The sequence below is a fragment of the Melanerpes formicivorus genome, unplaced genomic scaffold (genome assembly GCF_026170545.1).
Source record: "Melanerpes formicivorus ecotype bairdi unplaced genomic scaffold, bMelFor1.0.p_v2 SCAF_95, whole genome shotgun sequence".
Lineage (NCBI taxonomy): Eukaryota > Metazoa > Chordata > Aves > Piciformes > Picidae > Melanerpes > Melanerpes formicivorus.
In genome coordinates this window covers 1,578,328-1,592,802 of record NW_027142447.1, presented here as the reverse complement: position 1 = coordinate 1,592,802, position 14,475 = coordinate 1,578,328, and the positions used below count along the sequence as shown (strand labels likewise).

Here is a 14,475-nt window from a genome sequence, read left to right as displayed (position 1 = left end):
ACTAATGGGCTCTTCTAACGGTGCTCTGGAACGCTACTGGGCAAGGCTGAAGCAACGTGTTATGGCAGCCTTAAAGAGTTGGTCATGGTCTTGGACAGTACAACCTCTCTCTACAACGATCAGTCCACACGCAACACGGAGTGGTATGACTCCTAAGAGCAGCAAAGGCTGTGCCATCCTGAGAGGTTGCCATGTGGGAAGGAAATAAGACAAATTAAGCTTTGTACAGAGCATAAGTGCAATTCACTCAGAAAGATGCTTTCTGTTAAGGGTGAAGTGAAACAAGGAACCTTGTCTCGAGTCATCTCTTACTTAAGTGAAGAAATACATCAGAGAATCATAGAATCACAGAATCACCAAGGTTGGAAGAGACCTCAAGGATCATCAAGCCAAACCTGTCACCACAGACCTCATGACTAAACTATGGCACCAAGTGCCACATCCAATCCCCTCTTAAACACCTTCAGGGATGGGGACTCCACCACCTCCCTGGGCAGCACATTCCAATGGCTAACAACTCTCTCTGGGAAGAACTTTCTCCTCACCTCCAGCCTAAACTTCCCCTGGCACAGCTTGAGACTGTGTCCTCTTGTTCTGGTGCTGGGAGAAGAGACCAACCCCCACCTGGCTCCAATCTCCCTTCAAGCAATTGTAGAGAGCAATAAGGTCTCCCCTGAGCCTCCTCTTCTCCAGGCTAAGCAACCCCAGCTCCCTCAGCCTCTCCTCACAGGGCTGTGCTCCAAACCCCTCCCCAGCCTCCCTGCCCTTCTCTGGACACGTTCAAGTGTCTCAATGTCCTTCTTAAGCTGAGGGGCCCAGAACTGGACACAGGACTCAAGGTGTAGCCTAACCAGTGAGGAGCACAGGCTGTGGTTTTACAAACACACATCTATCATCACAGACAGCACTACAAGCTCCTGGCATGACTGCAGCACAATGCTGTGTCAGCAGCACAATGTCTCAGTTTGCATCAGCAGGAAAACCCACCAAAGGCCCATCTGTTCAACCACAACACCAGAGCAACCAGTGTTCTCCTGCCCATGAGCAAGCATGCTGCTCTTTCTCTCCATGCCTACAGCACACCATTTCCAATGACCATGGCACTGTCATTTCTTCACTCCCAAAGCAGCAGGAACACTGGTCATTTTCAGACTTTTATTAAGAGGGGGGGAAAAAAAAACCAGTTTCTATAGCAGCAGTCAAGAGTTGACAGTGGAAAAGCCACAGATGTGATGCACAGTTGATCACTAAAGACTCTGTTTATATAAATAGATTCTTTCCTTATATTTGAAGCAATTAGCAGAAATAATTTATTGTCCAGCTTCCCAAAACAGTCACACCACAGACATGACCTAGGAGAGAGAGAGAAAAGACAGCTTCACAAAATATACATTCCCACTGGATACTGAGGGGTGGTTCAAGAATCAACAAAACCAACTCCCAGCAGCAGTCCCACAGAAACCACCCACACACTGCTCTAGGATTAGAAATCTCAAGCTGCAGTTCAGGTCTACTAGAATCCGAGGGGCAGAACCATATTCTGCTGCTGAAGGGATCCTCACACAGACTGTTACACTGACAGAAGGCTTCACCACCCCAAAAAGGGCAGCAGTACTTCCAGTGCCAATGACTGCAGTCTGTGGTGATAGGTTGGACTCGATGATCCTCGAGGTCATTTCCAACCTTAGTTATACTGTGACACCTACTTTGTCTTCCCTCCCATAAGGAAGATACCTTTGCCATCACAAACAGTACTCTGGGCCTTCCAGTGGCATCAGTCATGATGCCAGGGCACTTTAGAGGCAGAGATCCTGAAGGCCATACTCACCATATTCAGAGTCCTGCTCATCTCACTCATATCTTGAAGCCCAGAGCTCTCATGCACTCTTTGTGAGCTTCAATCAGGTGCCCACAATTTTCTTCCCCCTTCTCAATGATGCTGCAAAACAAAAACATTTCTGAAGTTCAGCAACAGAAGTGTGCTTAATACCAGCCAGAGCCACAAGACTTTGTCTGTGACAGCAAATCTTTTGAGTACTTGAGTCCTGTGTCCAGTTCTGGGCCCCTCAATTTAAGAAGGACATTGAGACTCTTGAAAGTGTCCAGAGAAGGGCAACAAGGCTGGGGAGAGGCCTTGAACACAGCCCTGTGAGGAGAGGCTGAGCGAGCTGGGGTTGTTTAGCCTGGAGAAGAGGAGGCTCAGGGGTGACCTCATTGCTGTCTACAACTACCTGAAGGATGGTTGTAGCCAGGTGGGGGTTGGTCTCTTCTCCCATGCAACCAACACCAGAAGAAGAGGACACAGTCTCCAGCTGTGCCAGGGGAAGTTTAGGCTCGAGGTGAGGAGAAAGTTCTTCACAGAGAGAGTTGTTAGCCTTTGGAATGTGCTGCCCAGGGAGGTGGTGGAATCCCCATCCCTGGAGGTGTTCAAGAGGGGATTGGACTTGGCACTTGGAGCCATGGTTTAGTAGTCTTGAGGTGTTGGGTGACAGGTTGGACTTGATCTCTGATGTCTTTTCCAATCTTATTGAGTCTAAGATTCTAAGAGTCTAAGATCAATATATCAAATCAATCAAATATCTCTATGAGGCTCTAGAGATTTTTTTTTGCCTATCCAGTTTAGGGCAGCACTTTTTGTTTTGGAGAGCATACTACTGTCTCAAAAAGGTGCCCAAGTCTAGAGCTGTGCACTTAAAACACTAATGAAAGGCTTAACCAATTTCCTATTAACAGCCTGGTGTCTATTCTGGGCAAGTCTGGACAGGGATTTGTTACACAACACAAGGCTGGGGCATCACTCCATCTGGTATGCTGATTATGATCAGCAACCAGTTCTGAAATCATTCAGCAGGGATAGAAACAATTTTCTCCAGTAAGAGAGCAATGCTGTGTAGATCGACCAGTAAAGGTTTTACTCCAGCTTCAGTTGGTATTTAGGGAACCTAACATATGGCAACTTTTGATGTTACTCATTCCTCTGTCTAATACATAACCAAACACATCACATATGGCAAAACTAGTTCAGACTTGCCCTTGGACTGACTGGCAGAGAGCTTCCTGTCCCCAGAAGTGGGGATTCCACTGCTCTGCTCTCCAGAGCACAGGTGACAGGCCTGACCCCCATCTGCTGTGTTATGCTATGCTTGCTGCCAAAGGAGAAAACTACCCAATTGTGAAAAACTTTTTTAACCACCTAAGTTTTACTACAGTAAGCATGGACAGGTTTGCTGGCCAGCCAGGGCAGCTCCATCTGACCCAGGGCTTGCATTCTACCAACCCCTTCTGGACTCACTTTACCACATAACTAAACATGCACCCCTAACTTCATACAAGAGATATTGTCACCTACTGAATAACATCCATACCACCTGTTAGGTAAAAAACAAAGTACCATATGGTTGCAAGGTAAGTTTTTATACTTAGAATCATAGAATCAATAAGGTTGGAAAAAACCTCAGAGATCATCAAGGCCAACCTGTCACCCTACACCACATGACTACTAAACCATGGCACCAAGTGCCACGTCCCATCCCCTCTTGAACACTTCCCGGGATGGTGACTCCATCACCTCCCTGGGCAGCACATTCCAATGGCTAACAACTCTCTCTGGGAAGAACTTTCTCCTCACCTCGAGCCTAAACTTCCCCTGGCACAGCTTGAGACTGTGTCCTCTTGTTCTGGTGTTGGTTGCAAGGGAGAAGAGACCAACCCCCTCCTGGCTACAACCTCCCTTTGGGTAGTTGTAGAGAGCAATGAGGTCTCCCCTGAGCCTCCTTTTCTCCAGGCTAAACAATCCCAGCTCCCTCAGCCTCTCCTCACAGGGCTGTGCTCAAGGCCTCTCCCCAGCCTTGTTGCCCTTCTCTGGACACTTTCAAGAGTCTCAATGTCCTTCTTAAATTGAGGGGCCCAGAACTGGACACAGGACTCAAGTACTCAAAAGATTAACTGTCATAGTCAAAGGTACTCTGTTTTGGAGGTGTATTGCATGGTATTTGATATGTCCTCTGATGGTGACTAGCCTGTAATTACAAATGCAGCTATATGCATCACTGCAGAACTTTGCATCTCAGTGAGAAACCTTAAAAAAACCACTGTTATTTAAAAGAGAGCAGCATATATAATCAATTAAACAATAAAAATGTGACTGCCTCCTGGTACTCAAGAGTCATAGAATCATTTGGGCTGGAAAAGACCTTTAAGATGATGGGAGTCCAGCCGTTATCTGCCTCTACCTAAGCTGGTGTCCCTCAGCACCGCTTCTCTGCATCTTTGAAACAACTCCAAAGATTCAGCCACCTCCTTGGGGAGCACATTTCCATCTTTGAGAACCCTTGCAGTGAAGAATTTTCTTCTAATATCCAACCTAAACCTTCCCTGGGGCAACTTAAGGCCATTTCCTCTCATCATATCACTTGCTACTAGGAAGAAGAGGCCAACACCCACCTCACTACAACCTTCTTTCAGGTAGCTGTAGAGGGCAAGGTGCTCTCCCCTCAGCCTCCTTTTCTCCCAATTAAGCAACCCCAAGTCCTTCTCCAGCCAGCTTCACTGCCCTTCTCTGGCACCTCAATGTCCTTCCTGCAGCGAGTGCCCAAAACTGAACCCAGGACTTAAACCGTGGCCTCACCAGTGCTGAGCACAGGGGGGCAATCACTTCCCTGGTCCTGCTGGCCTCACTATTCCTGACAATGGCCACGATGCTCTTGGCATTTTTGGCCACCTGAGCACATACAATCAATAAGGTTGGAAAAGACCTCAAAGATCATCAAGTCCAACCTGTCACCCAACACCTCATGACTACTAACCCATGGCACCAAGTGTTGGCTCATACCTGTTTCAGCGAGTCAATAGGAGTGATGACTCGTAAGCAGCATTAAAATCTCATCTCTGAAACCTCCTTTACACAAGGGCTACAAGAGATTAACCTCTTCATTTCTCATTTATCCTTTTAAGACGTTTTCTCCTCCTCCTCGACGCTCTCCCTTTCCCCCTTCCGACATTCCCCCCCTTCCCCTTCCCCGCTCTCTTTGGACGCCCCGGCACCCCCAGCCAGGGTGGGCAAGGCTGAATCACCCTGGCACGCTGGCAAAGGCAGAAACTCCTTAATGGACACAAGCAGCGAGGCGAGGGAAGAAACCCTGCCCGCGCCGGGCCAGGCTGTAGAGGCGGGCGGGCGGGCAGGGGACGGTTCAAGTGCCCTGCGGCTGGACGCGGAGGGAGCCGAGGAGCCCGCGGCGGAGCCCGGGTCGCTCACCATGCGTCCCGCGCTTTCTTGGTCTCGGGGCAGGCGCAGCAGGGCTTCAGCGGCTTCTTCTCTTCCCGCGCCTCCCCCGCGACCTTGCTGTCGCAGCTGGCGGCGGCCACCGTCGACATGGCGAGCGGCTTCCCTGCGGCCACAGCCTGCTAAGGAAGAGGAAGAACGGCCGGGAGAGGCTGCGAACAGGCCCCCGGCCGATACCAGCCGCGCGGCGAGAGGCACGGCTGCGCTCCTTGGGATCGCTACCTGAGGCCTAGAGGGTTCCGCTGGGTCCCGCTGCTTCCCACTAACCTTCTTCTCTCCGCTCCGCCCAGGTCACCTCCGCTCCCGTGGTGTGCTGGGAGCTGCAGTTCGTTAGTCCTCTTCCGCCGCCGCCGCTCTTCGCTGCCCTCAGCCGGCGGTCTGGGCTGTGAGCTCGCAGCACACGCGTAGCGTTGGGAGCTGCAGTTCGTTAGTCCTCTTCCGCCGCCGCCGCTCTTCGCTGCCCTCAGCCGGCCGTCTGGGCTGTGAGCTCGCAACACACGCGTAGCGTTAGCATCACAAACCCTGCCCCGCTCCGTCGCCACCGAACGCCGTGTCGAGAGAAACATCCCCGGGAACGCACACTGCCGCAGGAGCGAGAGAAGAGGCACACAATACACAACTAAACAAAGCAGAACACACTAGCGCAGGAGCAGGAGAGAAGAGGCAAACAAAACAAAACACAACTGAACAAAACACACTGCCGCAGGAGCAAGAGAGAAGAGGCAAACAAAACAAAACACAACTAAACACACTAGCGCAGGAGCAAGAGAGAAGAGGGAAACAAAACAAAAAGCAAAACAAACAAGAAAAAAAAGGGGGGGGGGGGGGGGAGAGATGGAAGCAGGCAGGAAGGTGAAAAATAAAAGTCATCGGCTGATAAAACCTGCACCCGCCGCAGCTTTTGCAAGCGGTCACCGACAGGATGTCACAGAATGGAGGAGGGGGGGGTGGTGGTTGGGAAGGACCTCTAAAGACCATCAAGTCCAACTGCTCTGCTAAAGCAGGTTCAGCTCAGGCAGGCTGCCCAGGAACATGTCCAGGCAAGTTCTGAAAGTTTTCACAGGAGTCTCCACAACCTCTCTGGGCAGCCTAGTCCAGTTCTCTGCCACCCTCAACAGAAAGAAGTTTCTCCTTAAATTCAAGTGAAACCTCCTGTGTTCTAGTTTGTACCCACTGCTCTTTGTCCTGTTGCTGGGCTCCACGGCAGAGCCCAGCCTCACCCTCTTGTCCTCCACCCTTTACGTATTTATATGCATTGATAAGATCCCCTCCCAGTCTTTTCAGGCTAAAGAGCCGCAGGTCACTCAGCCTCATAAGCCACAGTCCTCTCATCGCCTTTATGGCCCTTCATTTTGGTTCTGCCAGAGCCAGCTACCTAAAGCTCTTTTATCCTACTCAAGCAATGGGGAAAATAAGGGCTCCCAAAAGCAGGGTTGTTTACCCAGTCTGCAACAGCCAACATGTACACACCTCTGTGAGGAGTATGTGTGTATATACATACACACACACACACACACACACAGAGAGACACTATATATATACACCCCTCTGTGAGGAGTGCATATGTAGGTGCAAGGCAGGAAATATCAAGCAACCCCTTTGGTTTCAGGAACCCAGGGCAAGACAGAATTATTTAATCACTTTCAGTAGTTAGTCTTCTAACAAGCCAGGCCAGAAATGAGAACATTCTCTGTTGAGGGTTTTGCTCTTCTGTTTCTCTGCATCGTGGAGGTGAATGCCAGAACCACTGACTCCTGCTCCTTGAATGAATAAATGATAGGAAAGGGTTTGTTTATGTCTCATTCTTGCAAAGCAAGGTGAGAAGTAGAACCTAGCCCTATTCCAAAAAAAGTCCAAAGCTCCACATTTTCATTGCATGGGTAGATGAAACTCTTCTGTTTTCATCATGGAGGCATCTCTGTGGCACCTCCTCTTCCTGCTGACAGTGACAGGAGAATGACATTAAAGCTATGCATCAGGATGAACAGATTTATCTACCAGCCAAAGAGGAATAGTTAAGGGCAGGCTAATGAGCTGAAACTGCTGGAAAATTGTCAGAGCCAGTATCCAGGAAAGGCAATTCCATGAAAATCTCAGGGTCTCTGACAGAATAGAATAGAATAAAATAGAATAGAATAGAATAGAATAGAATAGAATAGAATAGGTTGGAAGAGACCCTCAAGATCATTGCGTCCAACCTATCAACCAATCCAACCAACCTAATCAACTAACCCATGGCAGCAAGCACCCCATCAAGTCTCCTCCTGAACACTGCCAGTGATGGTGACTCCACCACCTCCGTGGGCAGCCCATTCCAATGGGCAATCACTCTCTCTGTGTAGAACTTCTTCCTAACCTCCAGCCTAAACCTCCCCTGGTGCAGCCTGGGACTGTGTCCTCTTGTTCTGGTGATGGCTGCCTGGGAGAAGAGACCAACATCCACCTGTCTACAACCTCCCTTCACGTGGTTGTAGAGAGCAATAAGGTCACCCCTGAGTCTCCTCCAGGCTAAGCAGCCCCAACTCCCTCAGAGATAATGAAAAAAAGACCCTCCCTCAATGTACCATACTACTTGGCAGCCTGATGCCACATGTGAGAGTACCAGGACTACAGATAGTACTGGACATTTATAGCTCTGGTGTTAGAGCACTTAAGGGTAAAATAGGGGGAGGCTGCCCAGGCTGCCTGAGGGTTCCAGACTATTTTCCCTATACAGCCCTTTGTTAGAATTAAAGAACATAGAGAAGTAACTCATGATGTGTAGACATCACAGCAGCACTGCACTCATTGCCTTTGGCTTCTTGTATCACCAGTTTCAGCCCACTAAAAGAATGGTTGGCCAAAAACAGGAGAAGTACTTGCCACACTCACATGAGCAGACTTCTCAAGGAACCTCAAGAATACTTTTGTATTCAGTGTCACAGTTAGGTAGGGTAAGTCCCTATCAACACCAGTTGAAAGTAGCTGTCTGGGCTAGCCCAGGATTTTCCATAGCTCTCACACTTCTGACACACACGAGAGAAAGGAAACTTAGCTGTGGAAAATCTGTGCAGTGAAACAGAGCTGAAGATATTTTGGTGTTTTTCATGCAGTGCCTATTTGGGGAACCACTAACCCTTTAGCATCCTGAAAAAAAGAAAGCTCTGAACAGGATGACTTGTCAGAGCCTTGTTACCTATTACATTAATTGCCCAAGTACAGGATAAAAGTTCATCTTTTTTATCAGAGTTGCAGGCCTTCAGCTGCTAAAGGTCTGGGAGAGAATGAATGCCAGGACAGGAGGACTTTGCTCTTGTGTAGTACAATGGGAGAGACTCTAAGGTGATTAAATACATCCTCTCTAATCTTCAAACTTGGTCTTTAGGTGAAGGCAGGTGGTTCGCTGGGCTAAAAAATCCCCTCAAGAAGTGATGTGCCAGTCCCTTCCCATGCTGAAGAGGGAAATCCTCACGTTTCAGGACTACAGCATGAGTTACACATGCAGGCATGCTGTACCACAGCACTGAACCTGCCCCTCTTGAGAGGGCACCATGAAAGGCTGCATGAATAGAGTCTCCTTACACACAGGCGAGCGAGCCTTTAAGGAAACCAGAGTAGAATCAAAATTACTTTTAAGGCCTTTCAGTGTCTTTGAATACCCTACAAGCTGGTACTGCAACAGATTATCTCTTGCTAGAAATGTGGCCAAATCTTCAGAGCATCAGAGGCTGGAGGAAGGCAGTTTGCAGGACTGCAGCCACCTTCCCCATTAGAACCAGAACTTCTGTCTCTGACGCTGCAGGGCTAGGCCCACAGCATCCCAGAACGTCTTGAGCTTCCTGCTGGAATGAAGACTCTGTGGCCTCCACAGTGAAGAAGACAGTGACTCTCCTGCAAAGACAGGTAGGGCAGAAATTCATCTTGATCAAAATTTGCAGCAAAACTGGTTTCAAGAATTACCCAAACTACTTGCTTCTGCACATCTCTCCCTGTTTGTGCTAATATTATGACAGCCATCACCTTCATGCTAGCCCTCTTCTTTTCACTGCTCTCTGAAAACATATCCACGCATCTAAGTAAAGATTATGAATTTGCCATGCATACAACATTGTGAAAGCCAGAGCAGCAAGAGAAGGGATTCCAATGTTCTATAGCCAACCCCTGATAGATCTCTGAGATGTCCTCCTAGAATTGTTTGGAGAGGAGGAACCAAAGCAAGATGGGCTTGAGGGACATCTTGCTCAAGAGACAGTCAGCAAAATCGTGCTGCAAAGATGGAGTTATCTTGCCAAGTTTTCCAGTGGTTAATGATTAATTATCTGAGTGCTAATGATGAGTCCTACTGTGGTGGACCTGAATACTTAGGTGTTCAAGAGGGGACTGGATGTGGCATTTGGTGCCATGGTTTAGTAGACATGAGGTCTTTGGTGACAGGTTGGACTTGATGATCTTTGAGGTCTCTTCCAACCTTATTGATTCTATGATTGTATTATTCTATAAGGAAGAAGAAACATGGCAAAAGAAAGAAAGTGGCATTTTGTACCCTGCTATAGAATCACCTTCCTGTTCCACATGCATGGGAGGCAAGAAGGACTGGGCCTCCAGGCATGTGACAGCTCTACCATAATGCCAGATGTGCATCATCTAATGTTGGATGTGCATTTCAGTCCTGGCCAGGCTTACTTCTGCTCAGAATCTGTAACTAACTTTTAAAGGCATAGGCTAAACCCCCCACAATCATGTTTTATGAAATGTGAAGCTTCTCTATGTAAAATGGTTTAACATTCCCAACAAACTGTGGGGCTAACTTGAAGCCTGGCAGGAATCATTAGGGCTACTCAGCCCTGGTGAGACCCCACCTGGAGTACTGCGTCCAGTTCTGGAGCCCCTATTACAAGAGGGATCTGGAGGTGCTGGAAGGTGTCCAGAGAAGGGCCACCAGGATGAGCAGAGGGCTGGAGCACCTCTCCTGTGAGGACAGACTGAAGGAGTTGGGGCTGTTCAGTCTGCAGAAGAGAAGGCTCCAAGGTGACCTCATTGTGGCCTTCCAGTATCTGAAGGGGGCTACAGGAAGGCTGGGGAGGGACTGCTCAGGATCTCAGGTAGTGATAGGACTAGGGGGAATGGAATGAAGCTGGAGGTGGGGAGATTGAGGCTGGAGGTGAGGAGGAAGTTCTTCCCCATGATAGGGTTGAAGCCCTGGAATGGGTTGTCCAGGGAGGTGGTTGAGGCCCTGTCCCTGGAGGTGTTTAAGCCCAGGCTGGCTGAGGCTGTGGCCAGGCTGATCTAGTGTGGGGTGTCCCTGCCCATGGCAGGGGGGGTTGGAACTAGATGATCCTTGTGGTCCCTTCCAACCCTGACTGATACAATGATACTATGTCAAGACACCAGTGATGTGCTCTAGACTCTGTACTGTGCTCTGCCCAGTTTCCACCATTTGAGACGTGAGAAGGGCTATGTAGGTGCATGCAAACACAGAGGGGAAACACAGGGGAATTTTCATGACTGAAGAGAACACAGACCTTTGTTGTCTTACACAAGGGAAGTGATACCCATGCATCCTTCCCCAGTCCTTTAGAGGGCTCTGCACAGCCCCCATCTGATTCTAGCTTTTTCATTTCCACAGCCTGAGTGTCCTGACAGTGCTGTCTCACTCTCATTTCTGGTAGACCTACCCTGTACCCCTGAAAGTGTGCTAGCCCTCAGCTAACCTCTGTCCAGTGGATTGCAATTAAAGCATGATAAGTACATATTTTTGAGGTTTAATTGATGATATAGCACTTCTCTCTTCCCTTCAGCTCAACAGGCAGCTACCAGCAAATACATTTATTTACTATTCAGACAAAGGCTCAGGAGCCAAACTCTCAGGAAGAACAGATAAGGAATCCAATCCTAACCTAGCTCTAAGCACATTTCTCATCCATGTCTCTGGAAACAAGAAGTAGCTGGATTGCTTTGAGGATATAAGCTCATTCCAACTTCTAAACCAGAAATATGGGATGAGGTCCTGTCTGGTTTAAGTCAATGTAACATTCTCCTTCCATCAAATTGTTCTCCTGGTTGTTCTCTTAGGATGTAGGCTGACTCTGCTACTCATTGAGGCAGCAAGGAACAGGGGGAAGGTGTAATTTTGAAAAGAAATGGCACTTGAAGGATGCCAATGAACATGTTGGCATTTTAGGCTACCCTCATCTGTAGACTTGAGTTTAGTATAGGAAATATGTCAACAATTCTATTAAAAGAGACAACAGGCCTCCTACAAAGATTAATCTGTTTTTTCTGTTTCACTAGTTGTATCACAAGATGCTTCTTAGCAGAGCTCTTAGCAAGAACAGCACAAAGAAACCAAAGAACTGCACTTTGGCAAAGCTCCATTTGCCCCAATCAGTACTCCAAGGCCATTTTTACAGAAGAGGTTGTAAGTTACAAATGAGGTAATGCCAAAAGCCAGCACAGAGTCAAGACCTCAGTCTATAAAACATTAGATTTCATAGCATATCTTAGAATAAACCAGGTTGGAAGAGACCTTCAAGATCATCATGTCCAACCTATCAACCAATCCAACCCACCTAAACAACTAACCCATGGCACCAAGCACCCCATCAAGTCTCCTCCTGAACTCCTCCAATGATGGTGACTCCACCACCTCCTTGGGCAGCCCATTCCAATGGGCAATCACTCTCTCTGTATAGAACTTCTTCCTAACATCCAACCTAAACCTCCCCTGGTGCAGCCTGAGACTGTGTCCTCTTCTCACATCTGAGACTTACCTCTGCTTCCTGCCAGAAATAGTGACCACACCTTCCTCTTTTCCTCGCTCTCCTTCACCATCTCTTCTGATGGGCAGAGAGGAAAGCTCCCTTCTTCTGGATAAAAACCTGGAGACTGCATTGACTACAGCTTCGTGCTGCTGCCTTCCTGCTCCTTCTAAACCACACATCTGGGAAGAGGTGTTTATTACACTCGGTTAGTAAACCATATGGAAATGGGACAGGGAATGGTAATCAGGGCTTAGTTTGGGTGGGTCCATGGGACAATTTCACTTCACATTTACCAGAGTGCAGAAGGGGCACCACCCAGTTCAGACGCTGTGCTACATGGAGAAAGTCTGACATCGTGTGGCAAGAATGGGAAATACCACGCTAATTAATTGCCAATTGAGTACCAATATATTAATTTTAGCATGCACGGCTGCATCAAAGCCTCAACAGTGTTTTTAATGCTATATCTGAATATGAGTCTGCAGTGTGCCCAGGTGGCCAAGAAATCCAATAGCACCCTGGCTTGTACTAGAAACGTGGTGGCCAGCAGGAACAGGTAAGGTGATCAACCCCCTGATGAGGCCACACCTCGAGTGTTGTGTTCAGTTCTGGGCCCCTCACTACAAGAAGGACACTGAGCCATTTAGAATAGGATAGGATAGGATAGGATAGGAGAGGATAGGAGAGGATAGGATAGGATAGGATAGGATAGGATAGGATAGGATAGGATAGGATAGGATAGGATAGGATAGACCAGACCAGGATGGAAGAGACCTTCAAGATCATCGAGTCCAACCCATCATCCACCACCACCTAATCAACTAAACTTTGCAATCAAGCGCCCCATCAAGTCTCCTGAACACCTCCAGTGATGGTGACTCCACCACCTCCCCAGGCAGCCCATTCCAATGGGCAATCAATCTCTCTGTGTAAAACTTCCTCCTAACCTCAAGACTAAAGCTCCACTGGCACAGCTTGAGCCTGTGTCCTCTTGTTCTGGTGCGGGTTGCGTGGGAGAAGAGACCAACCCCTGCCTGTCTACAACCTCCCTTCAGGTAGTTGTAGAGAGCAATAAGGTCTCCCCCTGAGTCTCCTTTTCTCCAGGCTAAGCAACCCCAGCTCCCTCAGCCTCTCCTCATAGGGCTTGTGCTCCAAACCCCTCCCCAGCTTTGTTGCCCTTCTCTGGACACCTTCCAGCAACTCAACATCTTTCCTAAACTGTGGGTCCCAGAACTGGACACAGGACTCAAGGAGTGGCCTAACCAGTGTAGTGTACAGGGGCAGAATGCTGCTCCTGCTGGCCACACTGTTCCTGATGCAGGCCAGGATGCCATTGGCCCTGGTGTGCCTGGACATTTGAAAGTGTCCAGGCAAGGGCAACAAGGCTTAAGAAGGGACTGGAAGACATAACCTACGAGGAGCATCTGAGGGAGCTGGGGTTGCTCAGTCTAAAGAAAATAAAGCTGAGGGGGAGGCCTCATCCCTCTCTACAACTATCTGAAGGGAGGTTGGAGCCTAATCCTACCCTGTCTAAATTTCCCACTTCTTTGTCTGAATTGACAGGTCAAACACATCAGCAAGTCCATCAACAAGGTAGCAGTACTTCATCTTGCAGTAAATCACACTGTCTTATCTCAAGGTTAATGCCAGGTAAAATGCATTTGGCTCAGCCTCTTCCACAGGCAGCTAAACTAAGCTGGTGAGGGGTTTGGAGCACAAACCCTGTGAGGAGACCTGAAAACTTTTATTTTGTGACAGGTTAGTTTTCAGCCACCTCAGTCTCCTGAGATGGTTCCCCATGTACATTGGCCACAACAACCCCATGCAGTGCTACAGGCTGGGGTCAGAGTGGCTGGAGAGCAGCCAGGCAGAGAGGGACCTGGGGGTACTGGTCGATGGTAGGCTGAACATGAGCCAGCAGTGTGCCCAGGCAGCCAAGAGGGCCAATGGCATCCTGGCCTGCATCAAGAACAGTGTGGCCAGCAGGAGCAGGGAGGTCATTCTGCCCCTGTACTCAGCACTGGTTAGGCCACACCTTGAGTCCTGTGTCCAGTTCTGGGCTCCTCAGTTTAGGAAGGATGTTGAGTTGCTGGAACGAGTCCAGAGAAGGGCAACAAAGCTGGGGAGGGGTTTGGAACGCAGCCCTGTGAGGAGAGGCTGAGGGAGCTGGGGTTGCTTAGCCTGGAGGAGGCTCAGGGGAGACCTTACCACTCTCTACAACTACCTGAAGGGAGGTTGTAGACAGGTGGATGTTGGTCTCTTCTCCCAGGCAGCCAGCACCAGAACAAGAGGACACAGTCTCAGGCTGCGCCAGGGGAGGTTCAGGTTGGATGTTCGGAAGAAGTTCTACACAGAGAGAGTGATTGCCCATTGGAATGTGCTGCCTGGGGAGGTGGTGGAGTCGCCGTCATTGGAGGTGCTCAGGAGGAGACTTGATGGGGTGCTTGGTGCCAT

At 48.9% G+C, this 14,475-nt stretch overlaps 1 protein-coding gene across 4 annotated transcripts; it reads right to left on the bottom strand.

The window, feature by feature from the left end:
- Window positions 1–1,141: 1,141 nt before the first annotated feature.
- On the bottom strand, window positions 1,142–5,749 carry COX17 (cytochrome c oxidase copper chaperone COX17). Of its 4 annotated transcripts, none has more exons than XM_068165917.1 (4): window positions 5,549–5,749; window positions 5,255–5,400; window positions 1,829–1,939; window positions 1,142–1,352 (listed from the first exon to the last, which is right to left on the bottom strand). In XM_068165917.1, the coding sequence occupies exons 2-3, from the start codon at window positions 5,371–5,373 to the stop codon at window positions 1,855–1,857; spliced, it is 204 nt and encodes a 67-aa protein (XP_068022018.1). In that variant the 5' UTR covers window positions 5,374–5,400; window positions 5,549–5,749; the 3' UTR covers window positions 1,142–1,352; window positions 1,829–1,854. The 4 variants fall into 4 exon arrangements, with proteins under 4 accessions (XP_068022018.1, XP_068022016.1, XP_068022017.1 ...); XM_068165915.1 differs by having other exon boundaries at window positions 5,504–5,748; XM_068165916.1 differs by having other exon boundaries at window positions 5,255–5,403; window positions 5,549–5,748.
- Between the last annotated feature and the right edge of the window lie 8,726 nt (window positions 5,750–14,475).

Excerpts from the sequence above, each read along its gene's own strand:
- COX17 (XM_068165917.1), bottom strand. The coding sequence starts at position 5,373 with ATGTCGACGGTGGCCGCCGCCAGCTGCGACAGCAAGGTCGCGGGGGAG. Across the intron at positions 1,940-5,254 it reads AAGAAAGCGCGGGACGCATG|CATCATTGAGAAGGGGGAAG; the intron begins GTGAGCGACCCG and ends TTTGTTTTGCAG.